General features: G+C 34.7%; 1 protein-coding gene across 6 annotated transcripts in view; it reads left to right on the top strand.

Annotated features, from left to right (window-relative positions):
* The first annotated feature begins 1,427 nt into the window (after nt 1–1,427).
* Nucleotides 1,428–16,652, top strand: part of LOC145671408 (uncharacterized) — a 107,154-nt gene continuing 91,929 nt past the window's right edge. For 2 of the 6 annotated variants that reach the window (XM_081740565.1, XM_081740566.1), the window contains exons 1-2: nt 1,431–1,790; nt 9,940–10,361. In XM_081740565.1, the coding sequence (XP_081596691.1) occupies nt 9,991–10,361 (371 nt within the window). In that variant the 5' untranslated portion in view covers nt 1,431–1,790; nt 9,940–9,990. Of the gene's footprint in view, nt 1,886–9,939; nt 10,362–16,652 lie in introns of all 6 variants that reach the window. The other 4 variants (XM_081740564.1, XM_081740567.1, XM_081740561.1 and 1 more) reach the window with 4 other exon arrangements.

The following is a 16,652-nucleotide window of genomic DNA, read 5'->3' on the forward strand; positions in this document are numbered from 1 at the left end:
AAGTAAGTGCATACCAAACATATACTTAATATTTTCTTTGTACCTTAGGTCACATTAATATTAAAATCTATCATGATATCTAGGATAAAAATTAAATTTACATAATATTTATTTTATATTCTTTATAATTTATTTAGGCTGTCCGTCCTGACCGAGGTATTTATAGGGTTTTTTCTCAGTCACACCAGGCAAATGCAGATATTGCACCTTTAACATAGGTCCTATCCTACACCTTTCGATATTCTTCCCCCTCCTCTATCGCGACGCCTTAGATATCTAAACAATAAATCAAGATCAAATTCTGCGTAAGCTCAAAGGAAAGCTGTCAGGTATCTGCTTGTGTGGTTATAAGATTGGGGTGAGGGGGTGGAAACGAAAACGATTAAAAATACGTTTACTAAATACAGTACTTCAACGGTTTGGATGAAGGGAAATTTTGTCCGGAAAAGGGAAATTCTGAAGCTTGTGAAGGGAAAACGGCTCTGAAGGAATTGGCATCACTGCCACAGCGTACTAACAGGCCGCCAGGTAAAGGCGGTTGCCTCTAGAAATCGATTTCTTGGGCTTGAGTGAAGAGTAAAAGGAAATTAGACGAGTAATGACAGTGGAATTTAGGGGTCTCTGTGAATTGTTTTTTACACCACGAGCCTCTTTCCGTAGCGATTTGCGGTAACGCAACGAAAATTTTGAGTTTATTACAGTAGTTTGAGCAGCTCTCACAGACTGAGGCTCCTTCTCTCCTAATCGCTTATTTCAGCGTTCAGTATTACTCGTACAGCTTCCATTTGCTGGTGAGTAGTGTTACCATCTATCCAATGCGAAATATGGTGATACTTCATGCAATAAATAAGTATAGAAATGTACGATAGTTTTTCCGTAATAAGATAGTATAAGTCTTGCTAATGAAGAGAAAATGATATTTATCTACTTGATAAAAGAATGGTGAAAAGTTTTTTTTCTTATTTTGAAGATTGTATTATAAAGTGTAAAAAAGTCCAATAATAATAATAATAATAATAATAATAATAATAATAATAATAATAATAATAATAATAATAATAATAATAATAATGTACAGGTATTATAAAGGTTAGCGGTAAGCCCAAGCCATCAAACCAGTATACGCCACTGCTGCAAAGAGTGTACAACTATATTTTTGGCCCACACTAACTCCCACCCCCTTGAAGTGCTTCAATTTCCACAGTGGTAAAAAGTATCTATTAAAATTATTAGTGAATGTACTAAGGATATGCAGAATACAGGTGCTAAAGCACTTTGGTTCACGATAGTACATTTCCTTGCCATGGATGGGTCCGAACAGAGATACTTCAGAATTAGATCCATGTTATAGGAAATTTTGACGGGGGTCCCGGTTTTTTATTTTCCAGAGTTGGCAACCCTAGCTATGATCTTCTTTTGTTTAGAAAATCTCACCTTCGACCTGCACCTGCTAAGGTCCTTGGACATCCCTGTAGCACTACCATCATGAATAGAGTAAGCATAGCATAAAGAAGAAAGAATAGAACCATAGCGATTTACAAATTCAATTTTCACAATACTCTATTTATTTGGATATGAATCTCCTCACCTTGAAAACTCCTGACAACACCTTAGAGCACTAATATTATTGTTATTTAATAGAATAATACTTGTTATTGCGGCTGAAAACAAGAAGTAACATAATTTTATGACAGAAACGATAATTTTAGAGTTCTTATACGATAATCTCCACTGTACAGGTTCGCAACGTTGAGCCCCCGCAGGGAAACTCTTGACTGTTCATGTTTGAGGTAAGTCGTGGGAAATATTTAATTGGCCGTGATCAGAAACGTAATATTTTGGTACTGTTGTAGTATTCGGGCGCCGCATTTTGGAAGATTTACAGGTAAAATTCAGTACTTTGCATGAAAGGATATTTATAAGCAACAAGTTTCAATAGACGACAGAATTAAATACAATGTAATGCAGCTGTATTTTAGGTTTACAAGTGTAGGGCTACTAGTGTAAAACAGGGGCGTAATTTCAATCTTAGGTTGAGCGGGACAAAAGCACTACCGGCATAAAGACTTACATTTTGTATTAGTATATTAGTAGACAATCGGTTTATTTCTCAAATCGGCGCGGGGGGAAGGAATTACCCTCTCCTAACCCCTGATAAATGATGCCCTTGGTGTAAAATCATTACAAATACTTTACAACGGATAAACTGAGTGCATATAAGAAACGAATCTATTGCATGATCTTTTGACCGGCAGTGCACTTCTGCACAGTGTACGGAAACTGTATTGTATGTTTTCAAGTTCAGCGCTAGTAGTATGAAATCATGACAAATGTTATTGAAACTTGTATCATTGCGAAAACCCACTTTTTTTTCAATACCCTCTCTTACGCGTATATGTACCATCACTGATGCGTCTGGTCCTTTAGGTGCACCCATGCACTACGGCGCTTTTCACTACCTTCTCCCTGTTCTGAATTTGTTAGCTGCAATTCGTTCTTTATATGAGCCACGTAGCACAAGCTGGTTTGCTTTGTTACACAATTTTTTATGCCACAACCAGGAGCCCTATCTTTACACAAATCGTAAAAGAATTTTAATTGTTCAACAATTATATCTGGTGGACCCCCTTAAATTTTATCTATTCCAAGCAAGATATTTTTATGTCGCCCATCGTATCTTACGGAAGGATTAGCGTTAGTGGGTTGAAATTGACTTTAGGAAGGCTCAGCAAATATCCAGAATGTGCACATATTGCATTAGAAACTAGTTCATAAAACAAGAATTAACTTAGAACCACAAACCACTCGTGCTAGGTGGGCACTATAAAGCACGAATGCTATTTTACCAATCTAAGTTAGGAGCGCAGCAGGAAACGAGAGTCATGACATGTGCGTCCATAGGGAGCATTCATGTCAGCGACGGTGAATATACACATAAGCGAGAATGGTAGAAAAACACTTTATATGAGATAAAGACCACATGCCTTATGTGTGACACAGCTTGCAACATTTCTATGGTCATTCCTACACTGCCTTCACATAACAGTTCAGTTGATCATGACTTGCTAATGGATAACACTTATTTCTATCTTATTGTACGTATGAGACATTCCTAGAAATACTAATGTTTTATGGTTTCCAATGTCCGATATTTCAAACTACTTCTTGAATTTTCTGTGGTGTTTGAATACTACATCACTGAGTTCCGGCATGCGCTTATACTGATTTTGGACAATATTGTCATTGCCAATACATTATTTTAACTGGTCACTGGATCGAGTCGGATAATTTCGAACAGCTTTCGAACCCTTCAATTATCAGGGATAACTTTTTACAACACTCCTTGGTGTGGTTTTCCGCGTTTAATGGTACATTCTTATGTGCTTACAACTGGCAGACTTTGTATTACGTATTATCCTGTTTTGTCAGGGTATTAGATCTACACATTCAAATTTCTTTATGTCTATGTTCCGAAATCTGAATGCATATTTCCTACGTGAATCTTACAAAAATATGCTTCATAAACCAGGATAGCACCTTCTTTTTGCATAAACTGCCAAACAGAAGTTAATGATTCAGAATATACTATAAATCTAGTGAATCCGCTTGCTAAAGCATGTACCGGTTACGTGCTTCCATATACGGAAGATTCTGTATATATAGTCGTAATGCTTCTATAGCTTATCCAGAGTTAAGAGTGGAATGTTTGTCTTATGGGAACATCGATGCCAAGTTGAGCATTGAAAACAAATGCAGAACAGATTGCGTTTCTATTATACTGCCGACTGATGTTGCCAACTCACGTAGTAAATAAAGAAATGCACACAACAACAATTAATAAATAATAATAATAAATTACCTACCACATTGAATCAATGGCACTCCACAGAATCAATTCATTCCATATCATCATCATAATCCTAACCCAACCCAACTTATACTTTTACCCGGGTTTTTCTGCTCTAAATAATTAAACACGTTCATAACAATAGCCCTTTTCTGCTCTTCAATACTTGACCACTCTTACGCTTAAAAGAGATGCTGGCTGTAATTTCTTCCATTTTGATATATTAACACACACTCACGCACCTATGCATACACAGACGGCGCGATTTTGTTCCGAGAACAGCACAGTAAGTAAATGAACACAATCAAAAAAATGCCGAATGTTCAGTGACCACACTGCACAATAGCAAAGACAATTTCGTCTGGAATCTGATATGAGTCATCAAGCGCGACAATAGACGATACAGTAGGCAAACTATTGGCCCCACCCCCACCAAACTGTATCCCTATTTCCTGGTGTAGTTTCTGAAACCAATGCTATTATGAAACCCAACAGAAATCACAGTTAGTTATGAACTCCCAAAGAAATTTCATCGCACAAACATAAAAGAAATATGAAATGCTTACTAGCAATTCTCGCTGATATTTCCTTCCCGACGAGGAATACATAGGCCTATAGGCTATATAATTAATAATCGAACTCTGATGTTCCGAGAAACACTTCATGAATCAGTGTTTGGCCTAAGAAGTTTTACATATAGCGTTTATATTTAATACAAATAAGTTAATATTTGTGGAAAGATATTGAGTATGACTGTAGCTTGGTTCAATAATAATAATAATAGTATACCTAATAAAACTGAAGCACTTAGAGAAACATCCCGCAGATCATCCTCTGAAATTAGCTACCTTTTTATTCAGAGTGCCCTTGTGCATGAGTGGTTATGCTCGCCAACTTGTAACCAAATGGTCCTGGGTTCGATTCCCGGTTGAAACACAAGTTGTTCGAATCTCGCGTTAAGCTGCAACATCTTTTCTGCTCTCTTTCCTTTTTTGATTAAAATATTTTTCTTTGGTTGAGATAGAAAAAAAGAAAAAAAGTAGATGGAAATAAAGTTTTACTTTTTCTTAAAATCAGACAGATTTCATTCAATTCTTTCTGATTGTACCTTTATTCCTTTTTAGTTACCTTTTTTCGTACTTGAAATCAGTGAAAGTGACAATACCAATGAGCGCATGAATGTATGTTTACACTACGGTGAAATTTCTCGTCAGTTGGCAACGATATCTTTGAGCAGACAGCTTTAGTCACGTAAAAATGCACCGGCAACGTTTTAGCAGCAGTTACGCTTATCGTGTCTTCCCCCTCCTAGTTTAAAAGACATAAACTAAGCCATTAAAAGCTAATTAAATACTTTATAAGGAAAAGAAGAGTTAGGAATTTTTTTTTGTATCGTCGGTAAATATTTAACATTCTTTAAGATAAACTACAGTAGTGAAATCTGTTCTATTTAAGAGGGTGGGTACGCAGAAGTAAAAGCGCATAAGCAGCCATAATACAGACTTAACTCTGGACGAGCTAAAATTGCATTTAAATGGTGTACATTCCTTGATTTTTTCCCTCCTTAAGCTTCTTTCTCATTTTCAACGTCTAGATGAGTATATTATTCAAATATTTTTTCCCAAAGTAAATTGATAGCTTTTACTTGTGAAATTTTAAAATATTTTGCCATGTATTTATTACTTCCACCTTAGTTCTTTTATATTATTGATTGTTAGTTTGAATGTGGCATTTTTCGCCTACAATATAATTTTGGTATTACATTATTATCCTATGGATACCAATAGCGGAAGTTTAACCGCTAGATGTTTCTTATTTCGTGCATCCAAATTGTTGCACGCCGAATTGCCGAAATTGTTTTCTTGCTTGAAGCACTAAACGGTGAAGAAGGTGATAATGATGTGAAAGTAGGAAAGGTGGTTGACGTATTTAAACAAAGAATTAAATATTTCCTTTTTATTTCTCACTGGATTGATCGCATTCGTGTTCTGCCACGCATTTAAATATTATGTATTTTAATTTCTATCCGGAGAAAAAGAGTGAGTTTTTTTTAAACTAGGAAGTAGAAAGTATAACATAAAATAAAATTGTGTTTAGATCTAAAGCAAAACCCATGGCAGAAGAGAATTTAGGAAAACTTTGCAAAGTTCACTGCAGTTGGATATACGTACATAGACAAGAAAAGACAAGGGTACTACTTTGAGCAACCGAAGCAAACAGTCATATTAACTTATGCTGAAGAAAGAAGTCTTCCGTAATGTGCATAACTCCCACCTATTCTAACAGGCTTTCTTCCTTCCTTGTACCTTTGGTATAGTGATCTGTCGAAGGTATACACAAGTATCACCTCTAAAATTATATTAATAATTGTTTTTGTATTTTTTAATTTGTACTGGTTCTTCCATTTGATTCACTTTAGGAGATTCAGTGTATACGTACAGTTAAGAATTTTCTTCAAAATTAATAGAAAAATTAAAAGTAATTTCTTCCATGCCGATTACAGTGTGTAATTTAAAAGGAGGTAAACGATAGATAAAACGAATGTATATGAATGAACTGATAGTAAGACAATGGGAGAAAACGTGCTAATCTGAAAAAAATGGAAAATAAAAAGAACTTTCTCGACCTTTATCAGAACTGAAAGTTTAGCATTACTGAGTATATTCGTAATATTATCGTATTCTTATATAAAAATTTTACTGTAGACAACACTGTTTCTATGATTTGCAACTTTGAACACTTCTTATGCACTTAGTTTCAATCGCATTTTAACTGCCTGTGTCAAGTTCATTTTTTAGTTGTCACATCCACGTTCAAAATTAATACGCTGCATTAGACAAATGTCGTTACGCTACCAGAACGAACACAAAAAATACACTTTATGTTACCATTTTATGTACGTTTTCTAAAATAAGAAAAGTATGTTTAGACCATTATGAGGAAAGATGCGATGAATTACCTCAGTTTCCATTGTTGCGATGGAAAGCTCACTTTAGTTTTAATAAATTTAATTGTTATAATGACAATCAGGTAATACTGTAAATTCTTACAAAACTGTGGTATGTTCAATACAGACACCAATGTTACATTTAGAGGCCAAATCGAGAAAACACACAACGGCAGCTCGAGAACGTTTGTAACAGGGTAAAAAAAAATAAAATCAAAATTTAAAAAAAAAATCATTTTTGATGATTTTTTTCGATTTAAATCGATTTTTTTGATTTAAATCAAATCTTTCTCCTCGTATAATACAAGTCGCGAACTGAAGAGAAAGCATTACAAATTAGTATTAAATGCCAATTATGCCATTTAAGTGGAAGTATTGGGGTTGAATTTTGAATTAATCCCCAATCGTTAACCTATATCAATCCCAAACAATGTTTCTTAATTTTAAATTATGACTTTTTTTTTTTGGTAAACTATAGACTTAGAGTCAAGCATCATCCCTATTAATTCTAGGATCATGGTTCATACCTCATTCTCTTTAGTATAGAACAGCCTTTAAAACGGGAACATTCAGATTTTCCCTATAATGTCCCTGAAGCGGAAAATTTTGAGACAAGTCGGGATTTTTTTGGATTTTTTAAAAAAAATTTGATACCCTCTGGACTCCCTTGTGTTAACGCACAGATCTCAAAATCAACTGGGAAATACTAAGTGTGTGCTAAATGTGTGTACAAAATTTCAAGCTTCTATGTTTAATTGCAAAGGCGGAAAAAATATTTAACAATGAGCTAAGAACACCCCCACAATACCCCAGATGACCCGGGTGTAATATAAAGATTTCCTCAGAGATCCCTATATATCCTAGAGCCATGATTTGTGCATTATTCTCTTCAAAATAAAACAGAGTTTCAAACGGTACCATTCAAATGTCTCCATCGTGTAGGCTATCCGGGGCTGGAAAATCACGAAAAAAAAGAGATTTTCTGTTAAGAAATATCCCCTTTTTTAATTTTTACCCCTCTGTACCGCCTCTGTTTAAAGGCAAAATTCTGAAACAAATTTGAAAAATACTAAGGGGTGCAGAGAATGAGTGTTCAAAATTTCAAACTTCTAGATGCAAAAGTAAGCCTGCGAAAAATAATATCCCCAAATACTCCAGATTCCCGTATAAAACAGGATCTCAGGTAACAGTTTCCTGAGACGTCCCTATTTATCCTAAGATCATGGTTCGTACATCATTCTCTTCAGAATAAAACAGCCTTTCAGATGGTACCACTCATATGTCTGCATCTTAGGCGGGAAAATCGCAAAGAAAGCTATTTTTGTTAAAAATATCCATTTTTTTTTTACATTTTTGCCCCTCTGAACCCCCCTGTTTTCACGCAGAGATTTGAAATAATCTGAAAAATACTAAGGGAGCACTGAACGAGTGTGCAGAATTTCAGTCTTCTGAGTGCAAAATGTAGGCCCGTCAAAAAATAATAAAAAAAAGCCACAACAAAAAATCTTTTTTTAAAAAAATGATGTCCTCACATTCTATGTCTCGACGTAGAGAGGCGTGAAAACGTTTGTAACGTGCTCTACAATGTCTTCAGTCCTGAAAAAACGAAGTAAAATGCTTTATTGGTACTTTTTTAATTGAATAAATTCTATCACCTATGATTTTATCCTATCACCTAAAAATAGGTGATATAATCTAAAAGGTTAAGCCTAAATAAAAAATAATAAAAAAAGGCACAACAAAAAATCTTTTTTTAAAAAAGAAATGACGTCCTCACATTCTATGTCTCGACGTAGAGAGGCGTGAAAGCGTTTGTAACGTGCTCTACAATGCCTTCAGTCCTGAAAAAACGAAGTAAAATGCTTTATTGGTACTTTTTTAATTGAATAAATTCTATCACCTATGATTTTATCCTATCACCTAAAAATAGGTGATATAATTTAAAAGGTTAAGCATTAAGGAAAAAGTACAGCAACGCTTAACGAAGTGACATTTTTCTCCACAAGAGTTACTGATATTTGGCAGGGGCATATTCTTAAGGAAATTGTAACTAGCTTGCGGCATGAAATACATAAATTTTGCCTAGAGTTATAAAATATTTAGAAAAAATTCGGAGAGGGGATAGGACATTTCTAAATACGCCCTATTATCTGGGAACAAATATATAGACGCGCACACAAAACAATCTTCGTCTTAAATGTCGATGGTGATTTCCCCGTTGGAATAGTTAACGATTTACAATATAAACCTTATGTTACGAAGAGAAGAAAACAGGATTGCCCTGTTACCCGTTCAAAATGGGATTTTCCCTAATCATCCTCTGCATGACACTTGTTTTCATACTATGCTGTACATACTGTACATTTGAGTCTCATTGTATTATGATTATCATCTTCCATAATCGAAATAACAGAACAGAAACGGGACTTTACTTATTTTCGCCCTAAATTATTTCGGAATTTGATTTAAATCAACGATTTTTATTAAAAAAGGTCAAGTGATTTAAATCTCGATTTAAATCGTGATTTAAATCAGACTGATTTAAATCAATCCACCCTGGTTTATTATGTTATATAATTCAAAAATGTAAGAGAAAGGTTAATACTTATGTATGAACAAGCTTACGCAGTTGAATATTGCATACCTAATATTGAAAGTAGCTACAGAAAAGAATAATATCTTTTGACTTTTAGTATCAGTTTACATAGAGACAACTTACACCGCTATTTCATTATGATCACATTCCACTATTCTTACAGTTAAAATTAGGTAAGATAATCTTTGTTGAGTAGATCAATAGCTTTTCATAGATATTAACGATTTTAGAAAGGAAAATATATAGGAAATAATGATAGTGAAATGACTCAAACACTTTTAGAATGACTCAGTGATTATAACTTTTAATAAAGCTAATATCTTCCATTAAGGTTCTTTCATCATCGTACCACTTGCCTAATAATAAACGTTAAGGGCTCTTGTTATCTCAAAGCTATAAAAGACCTTTATATTCTAATATTTTATGAAGTCAAAGGTATTTCGGAACAATTTAATAAAATTTATATATCTCGGACCATTTTCTGAATATAATACATAGTGACGAATAATTTTATTTAATGCTTTCATATTGTTTCTATCTCTTAAATAGTGACTGGTGAAAGTCTTGGCCCCTATCGTAAACAACTGTTGAGTTGACAAGATGTCATCAGATTGTTTCGATATTACTTTTGTTAAAGTTGAAATGGAATCAGAAAATAACTCTATCGAAGATTGCAATTATGAACAATCTAATAATATAACAAATGAATCGGAACATAAGGATGCTGCTTCAACATCTTCTATGTTGCACTTGGAATACCAGAAACAAGAAGACAGTGGAATGGAGGAAGAGAAAGACATTAAACCATTTATGTTAGAAGAAATTTTTGTGCCTAATCTTACAGTTGCTTTGAATGATGATGCAGCAGAACAAGCAACCAGTAACATATCTGACATTATTGGAAATCAGACAGAAGACAACGTTCAAGGAACTGATTTTAAAGAAATTAGTAGCAACTCTGAGGAATTCAGGTACGTTTTATATATGTATTTTTTATATTTGTTTTATTTAATTTTTCTACACTTACATTACGTTTTTTCCTTTCTTTTGAAGTAGCCTAGTGATATCAGAAATAGCTGGATAAATAAAAGAATGACATAATATAGTTCGTTACATTAAGATTTCTACTGCCTACTTATTAATAAATCGTTAGAATGACGTTCGAACTTTTACGAACAGGTTGCGGCCAACTAGGTATTGGCCACAATTTACGGCCTGGAACTCAACCCCCTATTGGCTGCTTTAATATGTAAAGCAAAATAAGTGTTTTAGATAGGATTCGGCTTCGGAAAATTATATCTGATGAAATTACCTTCTGTTATTGAGAGGCCACAGGATTATATATATATTTCTCAAGTAAATAGTAAGCCAATGAAACAATTTATGTACACAGACGGCAGATCACGAACATCATCACTCGTACGTGAATTAATAGAAGTATTACTGTGTGGTCATACGCTTTTTTGTTTACATATATATGTAAACAAATAGAAAAACAAAAAAAAACGCGCAAAAAGGAAAGGGATTTTACTAAACGTGCGATATAATTCCATATTTTCGATAGTTTTTTTGCCTTTTAATGTGCACTGTTTTTTGTTTTCCCACATGCATGGTGGACCATTTATCCTGATACGTCCTTGTAATTTTTAATGTAATAAATTTAAGACACTAACATTTTCTGCCATGCAAATATTGGAAAGTGGACACTGTTATAATCTACAATACAACCAGATCAACAATTTATTACATATTTCACATACAAATGTACAGCAAAAATTCAGAATACCACACTTCATATGTAGTGTTGCAAAGTAAAAACGCTGCAGTATCACGAACCACAAAAGACAACCAAAGTTTGGAGGGTTCGACAATAGTAATAACACATGTGATACGAAGCCAGTAATGTCGTACTGTAGTCGCGGAATTCAAAGCACTGTAGTGTGGAATGTTGCGGTCATCATAAGACATATTATTAACAAGTAAAACAGAAATTTAAGAAAAATATTTTTCAAAAGACGTTATTTAGAAAACGTTTTAGATAACCATCACATCAAATTACGTATAGGTTTTCAATAAGCATGAGTATTATTGATGCCGTTTGGGGCATTTGATTTCCCAAACCGTGCCGGAGGTATTAGAAAAATGGTTGAATTTGATATATTGCTTGAAATGACGTATCAGTGGGAACGTATTAAATAATCATTTTTGGTAGGTGTAATTATAAGTTTTCTGAATTAAATAATTTTAAGCAGTATGGCAAACTTTATTTGCCATAAATCCAGAATTGTTTGAGATATCGAATTGCTGTAAATAGGGTTATGATCCCTTTACAAGGCATCTGTGGAATTTGAGCAAGTACTTATGAAAGCAAATTTCGAAATAAAGGTTTTTGCAAAACATCAATTTTTTTTTTCCTTATATCTGTTCCTATTCATGTGAAATTATTGATATCATGACCACAGTATTAGACACTAAACTACTTTGGACGTTCGTGGTCCCATTCGTTTGACTTGCGTTATTACTGTTATAGATGAGACGAAAACTTGCGTATTCGTGATATTGTAGCGCCCGTAGTTCGAAGCACTGAGTAAGAAATTGTGATATTCTTAGTTTTCTTTAACATGTAGATTTGAAATATGTAATAACCTGACATAATGCTTTTAAAAAAATATCTAAATTTGTTAGGGTGGCAATACTGTTAATCTAATGGTATTACAGATTGTGTTAAACAATATTCCTCTGTCGATTTTTGTATCATTCACAATTTCAGTGGTTTATTATTTTAGAATTACAAGGTCGTATCAAGGTAAATCGTCCACTCTAGTAAATTAATGTATTCGTGACAGTTGAAATCACACATCAAAATAAACGTTTGATAATGCATTTCTGTGTATGGTTGTATCTTCAAAACAATCATGCCCGCAAAATTGTAATATATGTAAACAGCAGTGTGTACATTGCTGATATAAGAAATTATAGTTCTGCTCTACATTGACTTTTCTTACTTTCCAGAGTATGAATTACTGTTTCTTTCGTAAAAAAAAAGGAATTTACGGAAATTACCAGTGATTTGTCTGAAATGTTCCTAGTAAGTGACCAAAGATCTGTATCAAGACTTAACAGTGTCATTTAGATTAATGCACTCAATACTGCAAACAGTACTTGATCTAGAAATTTCGGGCCCTCCGCAAGAAAATTTGAAAAAGCCTCCCTCTATATTCAATAGCTTTTATTAATGGTGCATTTAATGAAATATTCCTAGTGTTCTGTTTGCTATGGAACAGAGATTCAAATACTTACGTTTTGCAAGAGATTTTTCCTCCTTGACTTCATCTCCGCAAACTCCCGTATAAGATCTTTCTTTTAATGGGCGAGGCCCTCTCATATTGATTGCTAACATTCCCAAGTCGCTCATTTTATCCTGTGTCATTGAAGACATTAAAATAGCTCTTGATCCTCCTTAAGACTGAGAAGGAAGCCCCAATCACGGATAAAGTCAGGAATAAAGCAAGAATAGTCAAAACTTCAGGATAACTTGGAGCAATAGTATTAAACTCGACGTATAGTAATACTGCCAATTCAAGAGCAGTGTTGATCTTTGAAATATGGTTTTGAAGTCTAGTGCGAAGGGAAATCAATACCAATGGTAGCGACAGGCCAATGTCTTGCTGGTACGTTGTAGTTTTTCAGTCTTAATTAAAATTTCTTCGTCTGAAAAGTTCACAGGTACTTCCGGGAATATGATTGAAAATTCATCGAGAATTGCCTGTAACGATGTTAAACGGTTCTCTGTTTCATTGTATGAGATATCCAGAAGTCTATTGTGAACATTAACCCTGAAGCAAGCCTCTGTGTCCGAAAACTGATGATCTACCAGTTCATCAAAGGTTTTTTTTTTTTTTTTTTCACTTTGGGTTACCTTTTTCTACGAACACAGGGTTAACTTTCCACTTCGCAGCAACAGCTGTGGCCTCTTGTTTAATTTGATGGTATTCTTCTCTCATTTTCTTCATTTCCTCTCAGCTCTTTTCAAGAGTGCGTAAAGCTTTCTCAAGGTCAATTTGTTTAGTTTGGACAAGTTGCGATGCGATGTTCAGTTGTGAAAATATTTTTGACAGCACCACAGACAGAAACACGAAATCGAAGGAATACATGACCTTCCCCAATCGCTTTGCTTCTGATACCTCGTTAGCTTTACTTGTCAGTATAAGTTTTCGGAGTGTTTTCATTACATCAGCATATCTCAACCTAATAGTTACAATGGACTGATACCGTGAGGTCCATCTGATTGGATTGAACATTTTCAAAGTGACATCTAATTCTTCTGACAATGATGACAGAATATCGCACCTATTTATACTTCGGCCAAAAAGTATATACAAATCCTGGAGAATTGTTAAGTAACTAGCAATTTCTTTTACACCTTTGAGGCATGATTAATGACAAGGTTTAGGTTATGTACCGCGCAGTGAATATATATAGCTCGTTCCTCAATTTTATTAGAGTTTCTTCTGAACACCTGAGTAAGCACCACCCAGCACAGCAGCGCCATCATATCCTTGCCCTCTGCATTTTTCACAGACAACCCAATTTCTCCAAATGACTTAACACTAGAGTTGCAAGTCCGGATACAGTTGGGTTTCTTACATGCAAAAATCTTATAAACACTTCTTCAATCTCGACCTGTCTAGAAACTTCGTTTTCTAAGCTATCGGTTACTTCTCTAAAATTTACAAGCCAATAATAAAACTCGTTTGATCTTTCTTTGATAAATTTTAAGTCGTATCAGTGACTAGTAAGAGAAATGTCACGCTTTTAATTTCCTTCAACAAATCAGCTACTAAGTTTGAAGAAGGCAATGGATGATTTGATTTTGAAGTTTGAAGAAGGCATGGCTGAGATACTTAATCTGAACTTTGCGAAGACTGATTACCCGTTATATTGTAGAATCATATTTAGCTAACAACTGTACGAGAGACAAAAAATTTCCATCGTAGCTTCCATCATGCTCTCTACTGTCTCTAAATGCTGTTTTTCTTATGTAATGTAATATGGAAAAGTCTCTTCAGATTCTGAGCCCAAAATTTTGCTTAAAATTTCCTTTCACTCTGCAGTAATTAATCTATTGTAAAAAGATTCTTTTTCAATTGTTTTAAAAATCATTATTACAGGCAACATGCAAGAGGACTTTTAAAAGCTCTTGAGCCTCTTAGGGTCCGGCCCCCCCCGCACCGCGGGGTCTAGCGGTTAATAGATCCGGCACTGACTGACAACACCGATGATACCATCCAGTTTTGATGAGAATACAGTTCGCAACTTTATCCCGCGGTTTTATTACAAATATTTCCAATTCAGTTTAAAAGAAACTATAGATTGATTACTGAATATTAGATGTCAACGAAGTGAAAATCGTTTAGTATAATAAAAATCTGCTTCCATTAAGTCTGTTTTCGTTTATGTGTATTTGGAATCAGGATAATGAATATGAATAGTTGTGGTTTGGCAATAACTTCTTTGTTTTTATCACCTCTGGTGCTTGGGGTCTCGGGTTTGATCCCAGCCCTCGCCAAGTGAACTTTGTGGTGGTCAAGCACCGTGTGCGTGGATTTAACTCGGGGTTCTCCCGTTTCGTCCCACTTTCTTCACTCTACCATTTCATTCATTACTCATCATCACCGTCTCCTTTAGCCTAACCGGCATAACCGTGGGACGTAAAACTCAAAGATTTTATTTTATTTTTTCTTTTTTTAACGCTAATTTATTACCAACATTGTACGTTCTTTTGTAACAATATCGAACGGAAGGAAAATAAAATTCGCTATTTCAAGTTGTAACTTCTTACAGAAAACGAAACATAATATTTGGTCGAAGTAAATTGTTTAGTCTCCGCGAAAAGGACTTAGAATACACTGAGCGGTTACAAGCTTTGTACATTGGTCAGTGAAATGGACAGGCGAAAAATAAATTGGCAATAAATCTCGTATTCAAATGTCCCGTAATCAACTGGCATATTTGGAATATAAATGAAACGTAATATAATTGTTGATTCCTTAGTAAAGCAAGAACATCTCTTTCTTTTCTAGACACAAAGTCACAAAGAGTACATTCGCAAGTCCGGGACAATCTCGGGAATTATGAAAGTCACAAAAAATATTACTAGGTTGCTTTTGTACGTGGACTAAATTCCTGCATTTACGTTTTGTACTAAATATTTCAATGTGTGTAAAACGTAGGGAATGATGAACGCGTATGAGCGGGTTTATCCTAGTCGAAGCAAAGTGTTCCGAGTGTTTTTCGCACTTCAAGGGTTGTTGTGTGCTCATAGAAGACGATGCTAGTACCGGTAGCTGAAATCTGTCCTACATAGAGAGAGTTTTCAGAATGTTGTATTGATTCAAGCTAATATAATGGCTGTGCTGAATGCCATTCCCGTGGACGACTTTCTACGGTCGTTCCAATGCCTGTACCCTTGGTCCCGGGAGTGTGTGATGTGGGAAGAGGTGTATGTAGGAAACGTGGTAATAATTATTTCTGGCATAATTCACTATGTTATAATGAGGTATACCTGGAACTTACTGAACACACCGTTTATATTAAAGAAATCATTGTATAGATTTAGCAAATTTTATTGTTTTTCTAATTCTGAAAATTACTCTGAATCTTTATAAACTTTATGCTAATCAGCACACTAATTTAATATTTTTATTTAACTTCGAACAATTAGTCATGGATTGTAAATTCGCCATGCTCCCTTTATTCTGATTGAATCTTAGTGCAATTTACCAATATTTGGTTTGGATAGAATTACTGTGGGGCCGCGGTGGTTCAGTGGTAGAGCATTCACCTCTGGTGCTTGGGGTCTCGGGTTCGATCCCAGTCCCCGACAAGTGAACTTTGTGGTGGACAAACAACGTGTGCGTGGATTTAACTCGGGTATCTCCCTTTCCTCCCACTTTCTTAATTCCACCATTTCATTCACTACTCATCATCACCGTCTTCTTTAGCCTAACCGGCATAATTGTGGGACATAAAACTGAAAGATTTCATTTCATTTTTTTCGAAATACTGTTCTCTGTACGCCATGGATTTCATTGTTGTAATCTCACACTACCCGATCCAAATTTAGAAAGAAATGTGAAGCGATAATTGTATACATACACCCGGCGAAAAGTAATCAATTTCTATATTTCGAAATTCTTTACTCGCCTGTTGCTATTACTATAAATATTCTGCTTTGAAATTACTTTAGCATTGCTTCCTTT

The sequence above is a fragment of the Thermobia domestica genome, chromosome 15, assembly GCF_964235325.1.
Source record: "Thermobia domestica chromosome 15, izTheDome1.hap1.1, whole genome shotgun sequence".
NCBI lineage: Eukaryota > Metazoa > Arthropoda > Insecta > Zygentoma > Lepismatidae > Thermobia > Thermobia domestica.